Source organism: Cajanus cajan, chromosome 3 (genome assembly GCF_000230855.2).
Source record: "Cajanus cajan strain Asha chromosome 3, NIPB_CcT2T_4, whole genome shotgun sequence".
Taxonomy (NCBI): Eukaryota; Viridiplantae; Streptophyta; class Magnoliopsida; order Fabales; family Fabaceae; genus Cajanus; species Cajanus cajan.
In genome coordinates, this window is record NC_138519.1 from 13,669,117 (window position 1) to 13,685,171 (window position 16,055).

A 16,055-nucleotide genomic window follows, 5' to 3' on the forward strand; every position below is an offset into this window, starting at 1 on the left:
TTATTTTTTTCATAAAAAAGTAATAATTATGAAAATAATTAGATAATTACTTGAAAAGAATAAATGATTTAAGGCAAAAAAAAAATATTAAGATAGAAAGAATAATTTAGATTTTTAACTAGAATAAAAAGAACAAAATAATTCATATAAAAATAGAAATCAAAACAGATATTAAAAAGGATATATTTATTTTTCAATGTAATGGTATAGATAGATTTGCACCCACACACACGAAAAACATTTTCTTCCCTAGCATGTTCTTGATAAAATTCCTATCGTTACTATTGAGGTTTAGGGTAGTGTGCCTCTGTTTTGTATGGTCATGGCATGTAGTTACTATTGGGGTTTAGGGATTGAGTATCCCATAAGGCGTAACTTGCGGTTTGTTATTGGAAATAGTTAAGAGTACAAAAAAAAAGTTAACTTCCAAGGTTAATCTCATGGCTTTACCTAGAATTCTAATCTAGTTACGGTCCCTTTAATTTTTTACAACATTTACAGCATTACGGCGTTAGGATTACTGAATTTGGGAAACACATTGACGAATCTGATCGAGCTCTCCTCCTCACGAGTCACAACCGAGCTTCCTCATGACTGGTTTGTTTCTCTCTCTCTCTTTCTCTCTGTTTCTCTTTCAGTCTCTCTGACATGGTGGGATGAGGGCTTGAGGGGTTGCTGGGGTTAAAAGGCCTCTTTTTTTGGATGTATACACTGATGGGACATAGATTGGGTATGAGGGATGGGCTTTGTTGTCATGCCCACTTATACTTTCTTGGAAAACTTAAGCTCAACAATCTGTCCTAGCCTTGCCAATTGCATGTTATGTTTATAGTCTGTCTTCTAGGAAATAGGTTAGTAGTAAGCATCAGGAATACTTTTCGGTCTTTAACACAAAATATTGTGCATGATTATCTGTTCCACTACTTGCCCCAAAACTAGAGTTATGGAGTAGAGGGCTATGTGGGGTTAACTGGTTGTTATCTTGACGAGATGTTGCACGCATTATAATTATAAACTAACAAAAATGATTATTTACTGTGATAGTTATGAACTAACAACTAGCAGAAATGTAGGCTACTATATGGCACCAACTTGTCATTCATATTTGCATTTTCACTGCCTCATTTTTATTCTTTCTCTGTAATTCTTGCCTTTAATGTATTCAGTTTCCTATGCTGGTGACTCTAACTGAAGCTTTTCTTTTGTGTTTCATTTTTGCATAACTCTAGCAGGCCAATCTCTGAAAACCTAGCAATCCAGTATTCGGGCCTTCTATTTGTCTGTGGTAACCACTATAATTCCTGAAGAGCGGTTCTCTGTAAATTGATGTCTTCAATATGATTATATGAATGTCGCAAAACATTTGCTATATATTTACAATTCCGTTCCTGCTGTGTAGCTTTTCATCCTACGTCAATGGTAATGAAGGTCCATAAAAATGAGATACGCAACAAGCAGTATAGCATGACTGTATATCATTGCTAGGTAGTCTTTCAAGAAGATAGTTAGTTGATACAAAAAATGGACTAAGAATAAATTACACCCTAGGAATTGCATCTCTAACAACCAAGAAGTTTGGAAGGTTTGTAAATAAGCATTTTTTTATGCATATTTTAAAGTTTTATTATGACATGTGTATTACTGTAGCAAACCTTTTTCTGTTGTGAGGGAAGAAATAATAGGCTTTGAAGTGTGAACACTATTACATCTTTTATTTCCATCTAAAACTTGAAAGGCACAGTTATTCACTTCTGGATTTTACTGGATTTGTGTTTGCTGGAGTTAAGGGACTGCCTATGGGATTGGTAGATCAGCTAGTTGAGTACTTGAGTTACACCCTTGCACAGAAAAATAATACTGCATTATGTCTTTTTCTTAATGCTTTTGAGGACTAAATTAACTGATTTTCTTGTTGGTTTTAAACCTTGCTTCTGAATGCACCTTGTTGAAATTTAAGGATTGGGCCTGATTTGGGTGGAAAGGATGAAAGATATATGTGCATGTGATGTTGTGAATCTGCACACGTAAAACAGAAGTGTATGCTATATTGAAGAAACACAACTTAAATCACTCCTTTTAGATATAACAAGTCAAAGCAGTAGTGCCTTGGAAGAAAAGGATTGAACATAGACAAATAGACTTGAATCTAAGTTGACCAAGAGTTTTAAGCAAAACTAGTTGATTAGCCTACTTGCTATAGGTTTTGCTGGCCAACATGTTGCTGGCATTTGCTGTTTTAATCATTTATGTTTGAAAAATTTGAGCCATTTTTTTAGTTATTTTGTCCCCTATAATCTCATATATGCTGATGTGTAAGTTGTTTGCAAATCAACTAATAGGGGTTGCCTTTGAAAATTCTAAATCTAGTTTTCCAATGTAGTGGCCAATTGAAAACCTAGCAAGCCAAATTTTGGGTGTGTCTACTTTGTGCATATAAAGGAATTAAATACACTTTGTGACATTCCTCATTCTTGTTTTAATCTTATCAGGTTCGTACTAAACAAAATTCCAGATAGAACATTTCAATCTTATGTTAATTGTTCATTGAAATCTGGGAAAATAGATATGATTTGAATAATTACTTAGTTCGTTAAATTTTATAGCTTTTTTGCACTGTTGCAGACTCTTCTGTCATTACTTGCTTGAAAGGTTTCTGCTATAGCTTTACTTCTAAAAAGGTAACAACAGTAACCATATTAAATTTTTAGGCCTTCTATTTATCTATGGTAACAACTATAATTCCTTAAGAGTGATTATGTGTAAATTGATGGCTTCAATCTGATTATATGAATGTCGTGTATTGTTTGTCACTTGTTTTGTGAATCTGTACATTGTCTCTGAAGTGATATAAATTTTCTGTTTGTTCACTTAAAAGAAGAAAAATACTCTGATCAGTTCTTTCTAACTGAACTGCCACTAACACCTATATTTTTATGTAACTTAAAAAATTACCATCTTCATATTGATTTGGGTCTTTTCTCACCCTGTTAACTGTTGCTGCTGCAGTTGTGTTTGTTGTAACTGCAAATTAACATGAAACCAAATTACCACTAATAGAAATAGGTCACATAAATTATATGAACCAGGTATATTGTGCATTCTAAGAATACCATTGACCGCAGAGAATCCTCATCCTTAGTGATCCTAGTTCCCTAAATTTGTTATAAGATAACCAATTAGTTAAAATTAAGGGTTAAGATTCAAAAGTTTTTCTCTCTAACTGTCAAGAATCCTCATGATTTGTTCTTGTATTCTCAATCTTCTTTAAAACCTCACGCAGATTCATATCAAGAGATTCAAAAACTAAACAAAGATGATTCCTTTATCTAAAACTTGAAGGGAAATAAACACAATGACACATATCATCTGGATCTGCACATACTAATTTCTTTAATATGACCAATTCATCCATACCAGCCTTGCACCTGTGCCACATTAGATATGTAACAATGAGAAAAAAACACTGCCTAAAAGCAACAATGACTTAAGTTTCTATTGGCTTAGCATTTCCCATCTTTAGATTCCTTTTCAATTCATCAATAGTAATGTAACAATTTTGATGGAAAATCCATGCTGTCACATTTGAAAGAACAAATATATAAAAGAAATTAACAATGGCCACCTAATAAAAAAAAATATGTGAACCACTAATAATGTTTCTCACCAAGACATGACCAAAAGTTTAGTATACAGAGCTAATTTCATGCATATGATTAGGTGAAAACTGAAAACACGTAGAGAGATATTTTTGGTATATAGAGCTATTACATGTAAATTTTTTAATTCTCTTTTTTTAATTTGCTTTTAATTTTTTTTTTTTAATTCTATACATTTGACTTAAACATTTTCTAGCTGTGTTGATATGAGGCCAATTATAATTGTTTTTCTAAATTCAATAATTTTGCTCCAATATATAAAATTTATGTGTAGCGATGCTCCAATATATAGAATTGTTTAGTTTCTCTCTAATAGATAGTGTTCTTCTTTTCTACCGTATTTATTTTTTCTTTTAATTCTCTCTTGTAATTTTTTTTTTATAATTTTTGTTATATATATTTTTAACTTTTAAATCTCTGTTTTTTTTTTTTTTTTTTTTACGAAACATATTTCTTTATAATATTTTCATGCCCTGATCAGTCCCAACTCTCCCTCTTCCTCACGCCTTAATCTCTCAGTCACCAGGCAGTCCGCTGTCAAGAAAGGAAGGCATTGCAAGTCCATCCAGTGTTTCCCACATTTGCGAGCTCACACCGTCACAATTCCGTTGCTGACAGTCACTGAGACGGTAATTTTTTAAAAATAATTTGTGGGCTGTTACTTGTTCTTGTTTAGTTGTTGTAATTTATTGGTTGTTCGCGTAGAGAAGCAAAATTTTAGCAAATTATTTATGTTGTTGATTTTTTTAGTGTATTTGAGTTTTGTGTTCATGTGAAGGAGTTGTAAGATGCATTTGTATGTTACATGTTGTTGATTTTAACTATCATTTATTTTTTTTAAATACGAGTGAGTTTATATCATCTGGCTAATTGCTTGATCTATGTGAGTTATATGTAAGTTGATAACAGGCTTTATTACTTTGTACTTATCTCGTTATTCATTAAGAATATGGTATGCTTCTTCACATTTACATTTGTCTCTGACGTTTTGGGGATTAGACATAGCAGGATCATGGAATCTTTTCCATTTCATTATGAGTTTGGAATTCTAAATTGATTACCTTTTCAGCATAAACTTAAGAATTTTGTTTAAAAAATTTAGGCAGGATTACTTTGTAACCTGTTAACACACCGTTTTGGTATAATTCTGATCACATTTCCCCCCTCCCCTACAGCACCTATGAGTAGCACTAGACAGCGTCCTCTTGGTGGTGGGGCTCATCAGATATTGGACTATTTGAAGCGCATGCAGGCAGAGAATCCTGCTTTCTTTTATGCAGTACAGGATGACAATGATCTCTCATGTGGGAATATATTTTGGGCTGATGCAACATCTAGAACAAACTACTCTTATTTTGGAGATGCTGTTATATTTGACACAACCTACAAGACTAACCGATACCGGGTGCCATTTGCCTCTTTCACTGGGTTTAATCATCATGGGCAGCATGTGTTATTTGGTTGTGCATTGATTCTCAATGAATATGAGTCGTCATTTATATGGCTATTCAAGACTTGGCTTCATGCCATGTCTGGCCGCCACCCTGTCTCCATTACAACAGATTTAGACCCTTTCTTACAAGTGGCTATTGCCCAAGTTCTTCCTTCAACTCGCCATCGGTTTTGTAAATGGAGCATATTCAGAGAAACTCGAGCCAAACTATCTCATTTATGTCAGTCACATCCTGCTTTTGAAACTGAATTTAAGAAATGTGTTCATGAGAGTGAGACTATTGATGATTTTGAGTCTTATTGGCACTCATTCTTGGAAAGATTCTATGTCATGGATAATGAATGGCTTCAGTCAATGTATAATGCACGACAACATTGGGTTCCTGTCTTCTTGCGGGACACTTTCTTTGGGGAGATATCTTTAAATGAGGGAAATGAATATCTGAATTTTTATTTTGATGGATATGTGAATTCATCCACCACTCTACAGGTATTGATTAGACAATATGAGAAAGCTGTATCAAGTTGGCATGAAAGAGAATTAAAAGCAGATTATGACACTACTAATAGTAGTCCAGCTTTAAAAACACCATCTCCTATGGAAAAACAAGCTGCGAGTCTATATACAAGAAAGATATTCATGAAATTCCAAGAGGAGTTAGTAGAGACTCTTGCCAATCCTGCTACAAAAATTGATGAATCAGGAACTATTACTACATATCGAGTTGCCAAATTTGGGGAAAACCAGAAATCTCATGTTGTCACTTTTAATTCTTTTGAGATGAAAGCTAGTTGCAGCTGTCAGATGTTTGAATATTCAGGAATTATTTGTAGGCATATCTTGACTGTCTTCAGAGCTAAAAATGTTCTCACTCTTCCACCTCAGTATGTTTTGAAACGCTGGACAAGGAATGCCAAAACTGGTACTTTGTTAGATGAACATGCATCTGAATTGCCAAGTAGTACTCGTGAGTCTGTAACAGTTCGTTATAACAATTTGCGTCAAGAAGCAATTAAATATGTTGAAGAAGGTGCAAAATCAATCCAAATCTACCATGTTGCCATGAGAGCTTTGCAAGAAGCTTCTAAGAAGGTTTGCACTGTAAAAAATCAGAGTACTGGAACAGAAGAGGGAGCTACAGTAACCAATGGAAGCAAGGGTGAATTGCTTGCAGCAGATGCGGATGTTCCAAGCTATCAATCTGTGGTTAGTTTCTTTGAACTTATGATCTTTTTCTTAGATCATAAACCTATCATTAGGGTCTCACCAGAACAATTATGTATTCTAAGTCCTTTTTTGATGAATTCTACAATGAGTTGCATCCAATGAACTATACTTTTACTGCACATGTTTTTTGTTTGAAGCAAATAAAAAATAAATTTAAGGGAGGGGGAAGTGGGCAGTTTTTTCCCCATGTACAACCCCCAAGCTGGCACTTGAGATTTCATGCTTGTTTTCTTGGTAATCATTTTCAATGTGGTAAGTAAATAACATTTGTGTTTGATCTTTTGCAAAGTGCTATCACCAACCTTAAACTTGTCTTAATTAATCCTTAAAATTTACAGTGTACCAATGAGAATTGCTAGCAAAGTATTTCTCTAATATTTTCCTTTTTAACAATCTTACTGGTTAAACATGTGAGTTCTACTAGTTTGCGAATGAGACCTACCAAATGGGTAATTTAATTCACATATTTAATGGGGCACACATGAATTTCACCTAATTAGAGTGTCAGGGAGATAATATTAGTGTGTTGCTTGTATTTCTCATGTACCAATAAATCCTTTTGTTCTGTGTTGATCCTTTAACTCATTAAGTGGTGTGCTTGCCTTGTGTGAACACTTGATGACAACTCATAAGACTATCCATCCATCTCGCTAAACCCTCACAATCCATTTTTTTCTGTTATATTTATTTTTTAATAAATATTCATAAATCAGAAAAGCACACATTTATCTTTTAAACAAAAATCCAAGTAAATTATGAAATCTAAAATTTTCTCGAGAACTAGGAAGCTTGAATGATGGGGAGGCAAAAATGAGTGGTGGCTGTGATGATCAAATCTCTAGAACGAGTGAGTTTGTCCATTTTGGTTGGGGAGTTCTGCTGTGGTGCATGCATAGTCTTAATCTGGTCGCAACTTGGTTTTAAGATATGTTTTGGCTAGTGACGGTGGGTGGTGGTGATGGTGAGCACTTGTTTAGGATTATATATTTCTCTCCCTGTCTTCTTCTCTCGTTTATTTTCGCAGAAGATTGTTGTGGTGCATGGTTGCTGTTTGAGTAATGATGGGGTTTGGTTTTGTTGGCATGGTAGTTTGACTCCATACCACTGACTATTTTTTTCAATTGTTGACGTAAAACCTTACTTAAACTTCAAATAGGATCAGACTGTGAGAGTCTAAGATTTGAGTAAACTGAAAATGTTTTTCATTTATTTCACTGAAGTATAAATATTTGTATTTATACAGATTGCAGTAGCTTGCAGAAAGCTTAGTTTAGGCTACAGCTATTCTAAATAACTGACAGCTTAGCATGACCGACTGCAGTTAGTTAGTTACACCAAATAAAAGACTGAGTGCTAAGCTATACAGTAGATTCCGATTGTAAAGCTAACATATACACTATCAACAAGATTTTTTAACAAATGAATGGATTAAATGCGACGCAGCTCTTCCCTTATTGAGTTAAATGGCAGCTAAACAGAAGGGTCTATTGTAATATTTTGTTAAGTTAATAGATTGAGACGAATTTAATGGCACTGAGGTCATTTTTCCCAAGGGGCAAAGCTTTGGGAGACTGATTGTAATTTTCCCTTAAAAATTGATTTTAGGGGAAATTGCACTCACCTCCCCTGAAGTTTATTTAAATTCATTAGTTAAAGTGAGAAAAAGAGAAAAATTAAAAGGCAATTCATATTTTGTCAATTATATATGCGTCTATTTTTTGTTTGAGTTACATACAATGTTGTTTTTTTGTGAAATTTTTATTATTCTTCAATTTTGAAAACAATAACTTTTCCGTCTGTTTTTTTGAAATTATTCTTTAAAGTTGGTATATTTAAGATATAATTTTAGAGTTAAAATTGAGTAAGTGATCAAGTCTCATTTAATTATTAACATTTGCATTAATAATTTGTTTTTTCTTAATAGCTTACAAATAGTATTATCTTATATCAGAGGTTATATGTGTCACTTAGATAAATAAATAAATAAGGGAGGTTAGTGTTCACTTAAAAATTAGAAGGGAGGTGTGTCATTTATAAAGACCACAGTGGAGGTCAGTGCAATTTTTCTTTGATGTTATGTAAAGAATCCGTATTGCGTATGTTTTGGTTATAATATGTTTATCGGTCTGGGATGGACCTGTAACATTTATTTTATGACTATGGTGATCTTCATTTTTCATTCCCTCTTAATATTTGAAGAAATTGAAATTGCTTTGCCAGTAGGTTTAAATTGAACCGCTTAAAATTGAGCCTGTTGTCATAGACTTGGGTTTCGCATGGAACATGGTCTTGATGCTACCTTGTATCTGTGCTTATCTTGTTAAGCTTTTAACATTATGCTATAAATAAAAAGTTTAATTTTTATTAATTATTTAGTAGAATTATGATACAGAATTTGTGTGTTTGCCTTGCTGTACTCATAGTAAGAACTAATAACCTCTTCTTATATTTGGCCCCTATTTTTTGTTGATGCACATGGTATTAAAAATTTCCCTTAGGATCCTATGCAACAGGCGGAGAAGCAAAAGAAAATCCAAGAGTTGACTGCTGAGTTAGAGGCCACAAATCAACGATGCGAAGTTTATAGAGCAAACTTGCTGGCTGTGCTAAAGGATATGGAAGAACAGAAGTTAAAGCTATCAGTAAAGGTCCAAAATGCAAGACTTAGTTTGAAAGAGTGAGTGCACTAAATGCAAAGGGTATAAGGTATGCCTATCTGTCCATTTTGAATCCTCTTAGGGTTTGTTAATATCCTTTGCTCATGGTCTGAGTTATAATGACTATGCTTGTTTTCTGATCCTGTAATCTGGTTAAGCGTATGTTTGGTTGGAAGGAAAGAAAATAGAGGGAAAAGAAATCACACATAATAATGTATTTTCTGTTGTTTGGTTTGAGAGAAAGTAGAAAGAAAAATGAAAAAAAAAAAAATTGACTTCAAAAATCAAAAATTCAAAATTTTCTCTCACTTTCCTTCTGATTTAAATTTTTAAAATTTCTCTCCACCCTCTTCCCTTGTTCCAAACACGGTAAATATTAGAATTTCTTGATAATCTACTGATTAAAACAATTTGTATTATTGATTTTTCAGGCCAGCTAACAATGTATGGAAGAGAAAATAGGGATCTTCATATAAATGTGTTGGTTTTATTCTCTTCTTAAGTTGCTATATATTAGTTCTGTATAGGGTTTCCTGATCTTTACTGCGCGGGATGTGTATATATTGTCCTGTTGTTTGGTGAAGTATCAAGTTTTTTATTAAGTAGAAAAATTCACCATGTATGGCAGGTTGATTTGTTTGGATTGTTTAATGCAGAGGGAGAATCAATTATCCCATTATTGTAGATTGAAATTGGTGATTTTACTTATAAGAAGAAAGTTCACCTCATGATTTCATTAAATTAAAAAAATAATGTATGTATGTAAACAGACAATAATCATGCCTTCTTAAACAACGTATGTTGATTTTTAAATTATATAACTTGAAATCATTTAGTTAATTTATATCTCAATATCGTGATTTGTATTTCGTGTTATGATATAATATGCATTGGTTTCTTTAAATGTGAAAAAAAAACTAGTTTAAATATGTAAAAAATAAAATAGCAAAAGATAGAAAGAAAATATAAAAGAGGATTGGATTGTGTTTTGGAATCTCTTAAAATTTTCTAACACATACCAGAAACCTTTGAAAACAGTTAAACAAAGAAGTTTTTGCAAATAGACGATCTTAAAGGTTAAGGCAATGTAAGAACAACTTGGTTTTTAAATTGTTTTTCCAGGAAAAAAAAACTTGCTCACAATCCATTCCACCTCTTCGGATAATATAAACAAGCAAAAAGAGAAGCGATGAAGAGATAACACACTATGTTTATCTTGCATCTAACAATCTTAAGTTATGTATTCTACATTTCCACCAAGACAGAATAATTGTTTATAATGAAATTATTTCTCACAACCAAGTATTGTTTTACAAGTTAGGATTGTCAGCTTACACTATTTTGACCATATTACTAATCGACGTGGGATTTTCAACTAAGTGAAAAGAGTTGGATACTTCATACTTGGAATCTGAATGTGTTAGATATGTAACCTATGTTTTTAGTGTTGATTTCTTGGTAGTTGCAGTTAATCAGCCTTTGCCTAATATTCTGTTTTGTAAGGAGAGGATCTTTCACCTTACATTATTTTGGTCATATCATCGGTCTATTTTGAAAGAGAGGCTATGTATCTGGAAAAAAGTTCTCAATTGGATGCAAAATTGTTATGTGGTTGCATGGAATACAATTATGGCGGGAAAAGCTCAAAAAGGGTACATTGAGGGAGTTGTAGATCAATATTGTATGATGAAAATGGCAGGTCTTAGATTAGTTGTAAGTTGGGTATAGTGAAGAATCGGGTTCACCAATTCCATATGGGGGGTGAATGCCACACACAACATGTGGAGATCAATCAGTATTTGGAAGAAGAATTAACTTCAGAAATTAAGAATTAATGATATGTGCGCGATACTAGCTCTATTTTGGATGACAGGGATAACGAGGAAAAAGAAGACTGATTGAGGCACCATAGTGAGAAATTGGCAATTGCTTTCACTTTAATGAGCACCCCAAAGAGAGTGCCAATAAAATGTCATATTATTATGAGTTAATCACCTATACAATGTCAGTGTAAAGTTTTTTTATACTGACAATTAATTATCTCTTTTAATTGTGTCATGTTACTGTAACATTGTAAAAAAAAAAAAAAAAAAAAAAAAAAAAAAGAGGCTGATTCAGTAGCCCAGAACGGGCCGTTCCCAAACTGGAACGGGCCGTTCCACACTACTGAATTGAACTACATTTTGTAGTTGAGAACGGGCCGTTCCGGCAAGGAGAACGGGCCGTTCTAGGAAGGAGAACGGGTCGTTCTGGAGGGAGAATGGGCCGTTCCGGAGGGAGAACGGGCTGTTCCTGAGGGAGAACGGGCCGTTCCGGATGAGTCCCCGGAACGGGCCGTTCTGTTTTCAGAACGGGCCGTTCTGGGCGTGGATTTTGTGCGTGATCTGGGAGTTCAGAACGGGCCGTTCCGGTATCGGTACGGGCCGTTCTGGCCACTCCGGATTGCCTATAAATAGGGGTGAGGGGGGGCCGTGAGGAGTTCTGGTTCTAGAGAGAAGTTTTAGAGAGAAGGTCTCTGGGTTAGTGAGCTCCTTTCTCTCCCAAATTTCTCTGTTTAACTCCTTTTCTCCTCTAGATCAATAACTCCTTCTGTCTTTTCTTGAAATTCAGATTAGAAAGCTTGTTTTGGGAGGATTGAAGTTTCGAGTTGAGCCTCGAGGGGAAATTCTACTTTTGTTCAGTCTTTGGCTATTTGAGCCAATCTTCAGGTAAGGGAAGCTAGATTGTTTGCATGTGGCTGAATTTGTTAGTTTGGATGAGAGTTTTGAACTCTCTGAATAGTTTTAGGCCGGGCGCAGGTTGAGCGTGTCAGGCGTGGAAGAGCTTAGAGCTCTTGGGTTGGTGTTAGGCCAGGCGCGAGTTGACGGCACTGTGCTTGAATATATTTATGAATGAATTGATGCTTATGCATGTTTAAAGTTGAAGTTTTAAATCATGTATGTATGATATATGATGTATGGTGAGGTGTGATTCATATGTATGCTTTGTGATGATATATATGAATGTTTGAATATGATACGTTCATATGGTATGTATTGATCATAATGGTAGGTAGACCATTTATGATGTATGATGCATTATTGCATGTGATGTCTTATGACATGTGTATGGTTGTTGATCATGATGGTGGGCAGACCATTATGATGTATGATGCATGATTGCATGTGATGCCTATGGTATGAGTCTAGCCTAGGACTTGAGGAGAGGAAAATTATTTTCGAACTAGAAGAGCTCACATAGAGTCTCTTGAGAGTGGTGCTTGGATAAGCCACTGATATATGAGAGTGGTGCTCTGGGAGGCCACTGGATTTGGGAGAGTGGTGCTCAGATAGGCCACTAGGTTGGGTGAGTCTCCTCTAAGTCCTTAGCTAGTGTTGGAGCGGGGTATGAGGTCGAGGGTTATTCCCTTAACCAAGTACTCGGGAAGGTGCGTGGATCCTTGCGGATAGTCGGTGGGCGAACTCCACTATTGACTTGGTTAATGCATGCCAAGGTCGTGGTAAGCCCGTACCCAGCTGTGCTATACCTGACGGTGGATCTGGACTTCCAAGTGTGTAAGTGACATCATCCGAGTAAAACCCGAGGGAGGATTATATCCTGTTTAGCTGTGACCGAGCGGGCGCTTTGGGCGTGAAAACGGTTGGGGTGGTTTCGGTAGGATGGAATGTCACTTATACAGCTCTATTGTTATGGAGATCTCCTAGGTGTATGCGTGACGACGCATTAGATGATTGATATGTATGCATATCTGTCATGAGTTGCATTCATTGCATGATTATTAATATGATGAAGTGTGGTGTTTGACTTCATGTTTGATGAATGAATGATTGATTGAGATGAAAGGTTCCTTAGGGACAGGATTTGGGATGCATGTGTAATATAGATTTTTATTCTGTACTTGTATTATTGATCTTTGAATTCTAGCTTACCCTTTTGTTTTCCATGTGGTGGAACTGCGATGATCATACTTGGTATGGGAGCAGGTCAGGGATAGCTTGGGAGTAGAGATGATCGTTGTGAGACGAGGATCTGAGTCTCGTGTTTTGAGTTACCATTCTGGGTAACATTTTTTTTTTGTCAGTGCTTGACCGGCACTAAGGAATATTTTGGGATGACTGTACATATATGGTGCTATATTTTATATACAGAAACTTAATTATTTCGATCTTTATATTTATGCCTGTATGTATGTGTTATCCAGTTTAATATTCTCTTAGTTAACTAGTTGTAGTGCGATTCCACTAAGTGTAGAGACCGTGGCGGGTCGTTACACTTTTATGGTATCAGAGCCGGTCGAGTCTTTTAGGATACTATGTGGGGAGTGATCCTTCTAGGTTTCTGTTGTGTCATATCTCTGATATGTGTTAGCCTTTGGTGAATTGTGGGGGTATTATGTTACTTATAGGATGTTTAAATTCTTGTAGTATGGTGAGACCCCAGTATGACCAGATTGCTAGGGCCATGGAGATGATGGCCATGGCGATGCAGCAGCAGAGTGCTCACTTTGCTCATATGGAGGCAGGTAGAGCTGCGGCTGAGGCAGCTAGAGCTACGGCTGATGCAGCTAGACCGGTGGTCTCTCAGGAGGGGAGAGATCTAGCAGAGTTCAGGGGATGTCAGCCTCCTCAGTTCAGAGGGGATTCAGATCCTGATGTGGCGGATCAGTGGTTGAGGGATATGGAGAAGATCTTTAGTGTTTTAGGATCTTCTGATGAGAGAAAGTTGGCTTATGCAGTTTACATGCTGGGGGGCGAGGCTGAGTACTGGTGGAGAGGCACCAGGCAGATGTTAGAGAGCAGGGGTGTGCCTGTTGACTGGGATTGCTTCAGGAGGGTCTTTTTGGAGAAATATTTCCCGGATAGCGTTAGATACGCTAAGGAGGCAGAGTTCATGAGATTACATCAAGGGAGCTTGTCTGTTTCTGAGTATGCTATGAGGTTTGAGCATCTAGCTCGTTTCTACTCTCAGGCCATATCTGAGGCTTGGAGATGTAGAAAGTTTGCAGAGGGATTGAGGCACGAGCTGAAGAGGGTTATAGTCCCCATGTCCATAGTGGAGTTTCCTGCCTTGGTTGAGAAGGCAGAGACTGTTGAGAGTTTGGAGGGTGGTGGTAGTAGCGGTAAGGTTGCTAGAGTTCAGGAGGGATCATCTGGGTCCAGGAGGGGAGGCCAGCAGAGGGGACCTTATGACAGACCTGTACAGTCTCAGAGAGGAGCTGTTAGTAGGGGACATCGACCTGTTACTCCTCAGGGCGGAGCACAGTCGGTGCGGTGTTATCAATGTGGAGGAGCACATATGGTGAGAGATTGTTCCCTTCCGGGGAATGTTTGCTTCAGATGTGGTAGGCCAGGCCACATCTCTAGAGATTGTCAGACACCGCCGACTTCATCTGGGAGTGCCCCGAGGCCACCCAGACCTACAGCTGCGGGGAGAGTGTTTGCATTGTCAGGTGCAGAGGCTTCTACTTCATCAGACTTAGTGAAGGGAAAGGGGAAGGCAGCAGGTGAGGATGTTTTATTTTTATTCGATTCTGGAGCCACGCATTCTTTTATTTCTGTTGATTGTGTGAAGAGATTGAGTTTGTCAGTATCTTCCTTGCATGTTGATTTGTTTGTGTCTACTTCGGCTTCAGTTTCTGTGGTGACGTCGGAGATGTGTGTGAGATGCCCGATAGAGGTGTCTGGTAGGAGGTTCCGAGTGAACCTGATTGTGTTGCCCATGGTGGATATCGACATAATCTTAGGGATGGATTGGTTATCTGCCCATCACATCCTTATAGATTGTGCTCGGAGAGAGTTGATGTTTCCTCAGTTGGAGGATGAGGTGTTGGTATCAGCGGGTCAGGCTGAGCAGTTGATGAGGGATGGAGCTGAGTGCTTCATGTTGTTTGCAGCTTTGAGTATTGAGACAGAGAGAGCTATCGCTGGGATCGAGATTGTCAGTGAATTTCCTGAGGTGTTTCCAGATGATGTGCCAGGATTGCCACCCAGGCGTGATGTTGAGTTTAGCATTGATCTGGTACCAGGTGCAGGACCGGTATCAGTGGCTCCTTATAGGATGGCTCCAGCTGAGTTGGTAGAGCTGAAGACACAGATTGAGGACTTGTTGGAAAAACAGATGGTGAGGCCCAATGTTTCTCCTTGGGGTGCTCCGGTACTGTTAGTGAAGAAGAAAGATGGTGGGGCCCGTTTGTGTGTTGATTATCGGCAGCTGAATAAATTAACGATAAAGAATAAATATCCCCTTCCGAGGATTGATGATTTGATGGATCAGCTGAGGGGAGCTTCAGTGTTTTCAAAGATTGATTTGAGATCCGGATATCACCAGATTAGGGTGAAGGAGAGTGACATACCGAAGACTGCCTTTAGGACTAGGTATGGTCACTATGAGTATGTGGTGATGCCTTTTGGTGTCACTAATGCTCCAGCAGTGTTCATGGATTACATGAACAAGATCTTTAGACCGTTCTTGGACAGATTTGTGGTGGTCTTCATTGATGATATTTTGGTGTATTCTAGATCATTGGAGGATCACCGTGAGCATTTGAGGTCGGTTTTGGAGGTGTTAAGAGAGAGAGAGTTGTATGCCAAACTGTCCAAGTGTGAGTTTTGGTTGTCCGAGGTGAGATTTTTTGGGGCATGTGATATCGGCAGAGGGGATTGCAGTAGATCCAGCCAAGGTGGAGGCTGTGATTCAGTGGGAGCGTCCGATGACTGCTACAGAGATTAGGAGTTTTCTTGGGTTGGCGGGTTACTATCGGAGGTTCATTGAGGGTTTTTCTCGAATAGTAATGCCTTTGACTCAACTGACTCGAAAAGATCAACCTTTTGTTTGGACGGACGCTTGTGAGCAGAGTTTTCAGGAGCTAAAGAGACGGTTAACCACTTCTCCTGTTTTGGTGTTACCTAACATTGGTGAACATTTTGATGTGTTCTGTGATGCTTCTCACCAGGGGTTAGGTTGTGTGTTGATGCAGGGAGGGAGAGTAGTGGTATGCTTCGAGGCAACTGAAGACCCATGAGAGAAATTATCCTACTCATGATTTGGAGCTTGCAGCTGTGG

General features: G+C 37.2%; 2 protein-coding genes across 10 annotated transcripts; both read left to right on the forward strand.

Moving 5' to 3' along the window:
- Positions 1 to 229: 229 nt before the first annotated feature.
- On the forward strand, positions 230 to 9,677 carry FRS9 (FAR1-related sequence 9). Of its 8 annotated transcripts, none has more exons than XM_029271495.2 (8): positions 234 to 431; positions 502 to 597; positions 1,230 to 1,285; positions 2,623 to 2,678; positions 4,176 to 4,285; positions 4,832 to 6,315; positions 8,835 to 9,042; positions 9,425 to 9,677. In XM_029271495.2, exons 6-7 carry the CDS (start codon positions 4,837 to 4,839, stop codon positions 9,015 to 9,017), a joined length of 1,662 nt encoding a protein of 553 aa, XP_029127328.2. In that variant the 5' UTR covers positions 234 to 431; positions 502 to 597; positions 1,230 to 1,285; positions 2,623 to 2,678; positions 4,176 to 4,285; positions 4,832 to 4,836; the 3' UTR covers positions 9,018 to 9,042; positions 9,425 to 9,677. The 8 variants fall into 8 exon arrangements, with proteins under 8 accessions (XP_082926613.1, XP_029127328.2, XP_029127329.2 ...); XM_029271496.2 differs by having other exon boundaries at positions 1,233 to 1,285; XM_083070487.1 differs by having other exon boundaries at positions 230 to 597; positions 1,233 to 1,285; positions 8,850 to 9,042.
- A 195-nt stretch (positions 9,678 to 9,872) lies between these two features.
- Positions 9,873 to 15,722, forward strand: LOC145955566 (uncharacterized). 2 transcript variants are annotated; one of them, XM_083070484.1, is made up of 3 exons: positions 9,873 to 11,512; positions 11,604 to 11,701; positions 12,977 to 15,722. In XM_083070484.1, exon 3 carries the CDS (start codon positions 13,386 to 13,388, stop codon positions 15,720 to 15,722), a length of 2,337 nt encoding a protein of 778 aa, XP_082926610.1. In that variant the 5' UTR covers positions 9,873 to 11,512; positions 11,604 to 11,701; positions 12,977 to 13,385. The 2 variants fall into 2 exon arrangements, with proteins under 2 accessions (XP_082926610.1, XP_082926609.1); XM_083070483.1 differs by having other exon boundaries at positions 9,873 to 11,701.
- Positions 15,723 to 16,055: the final 333 nt, after the last annotated feature.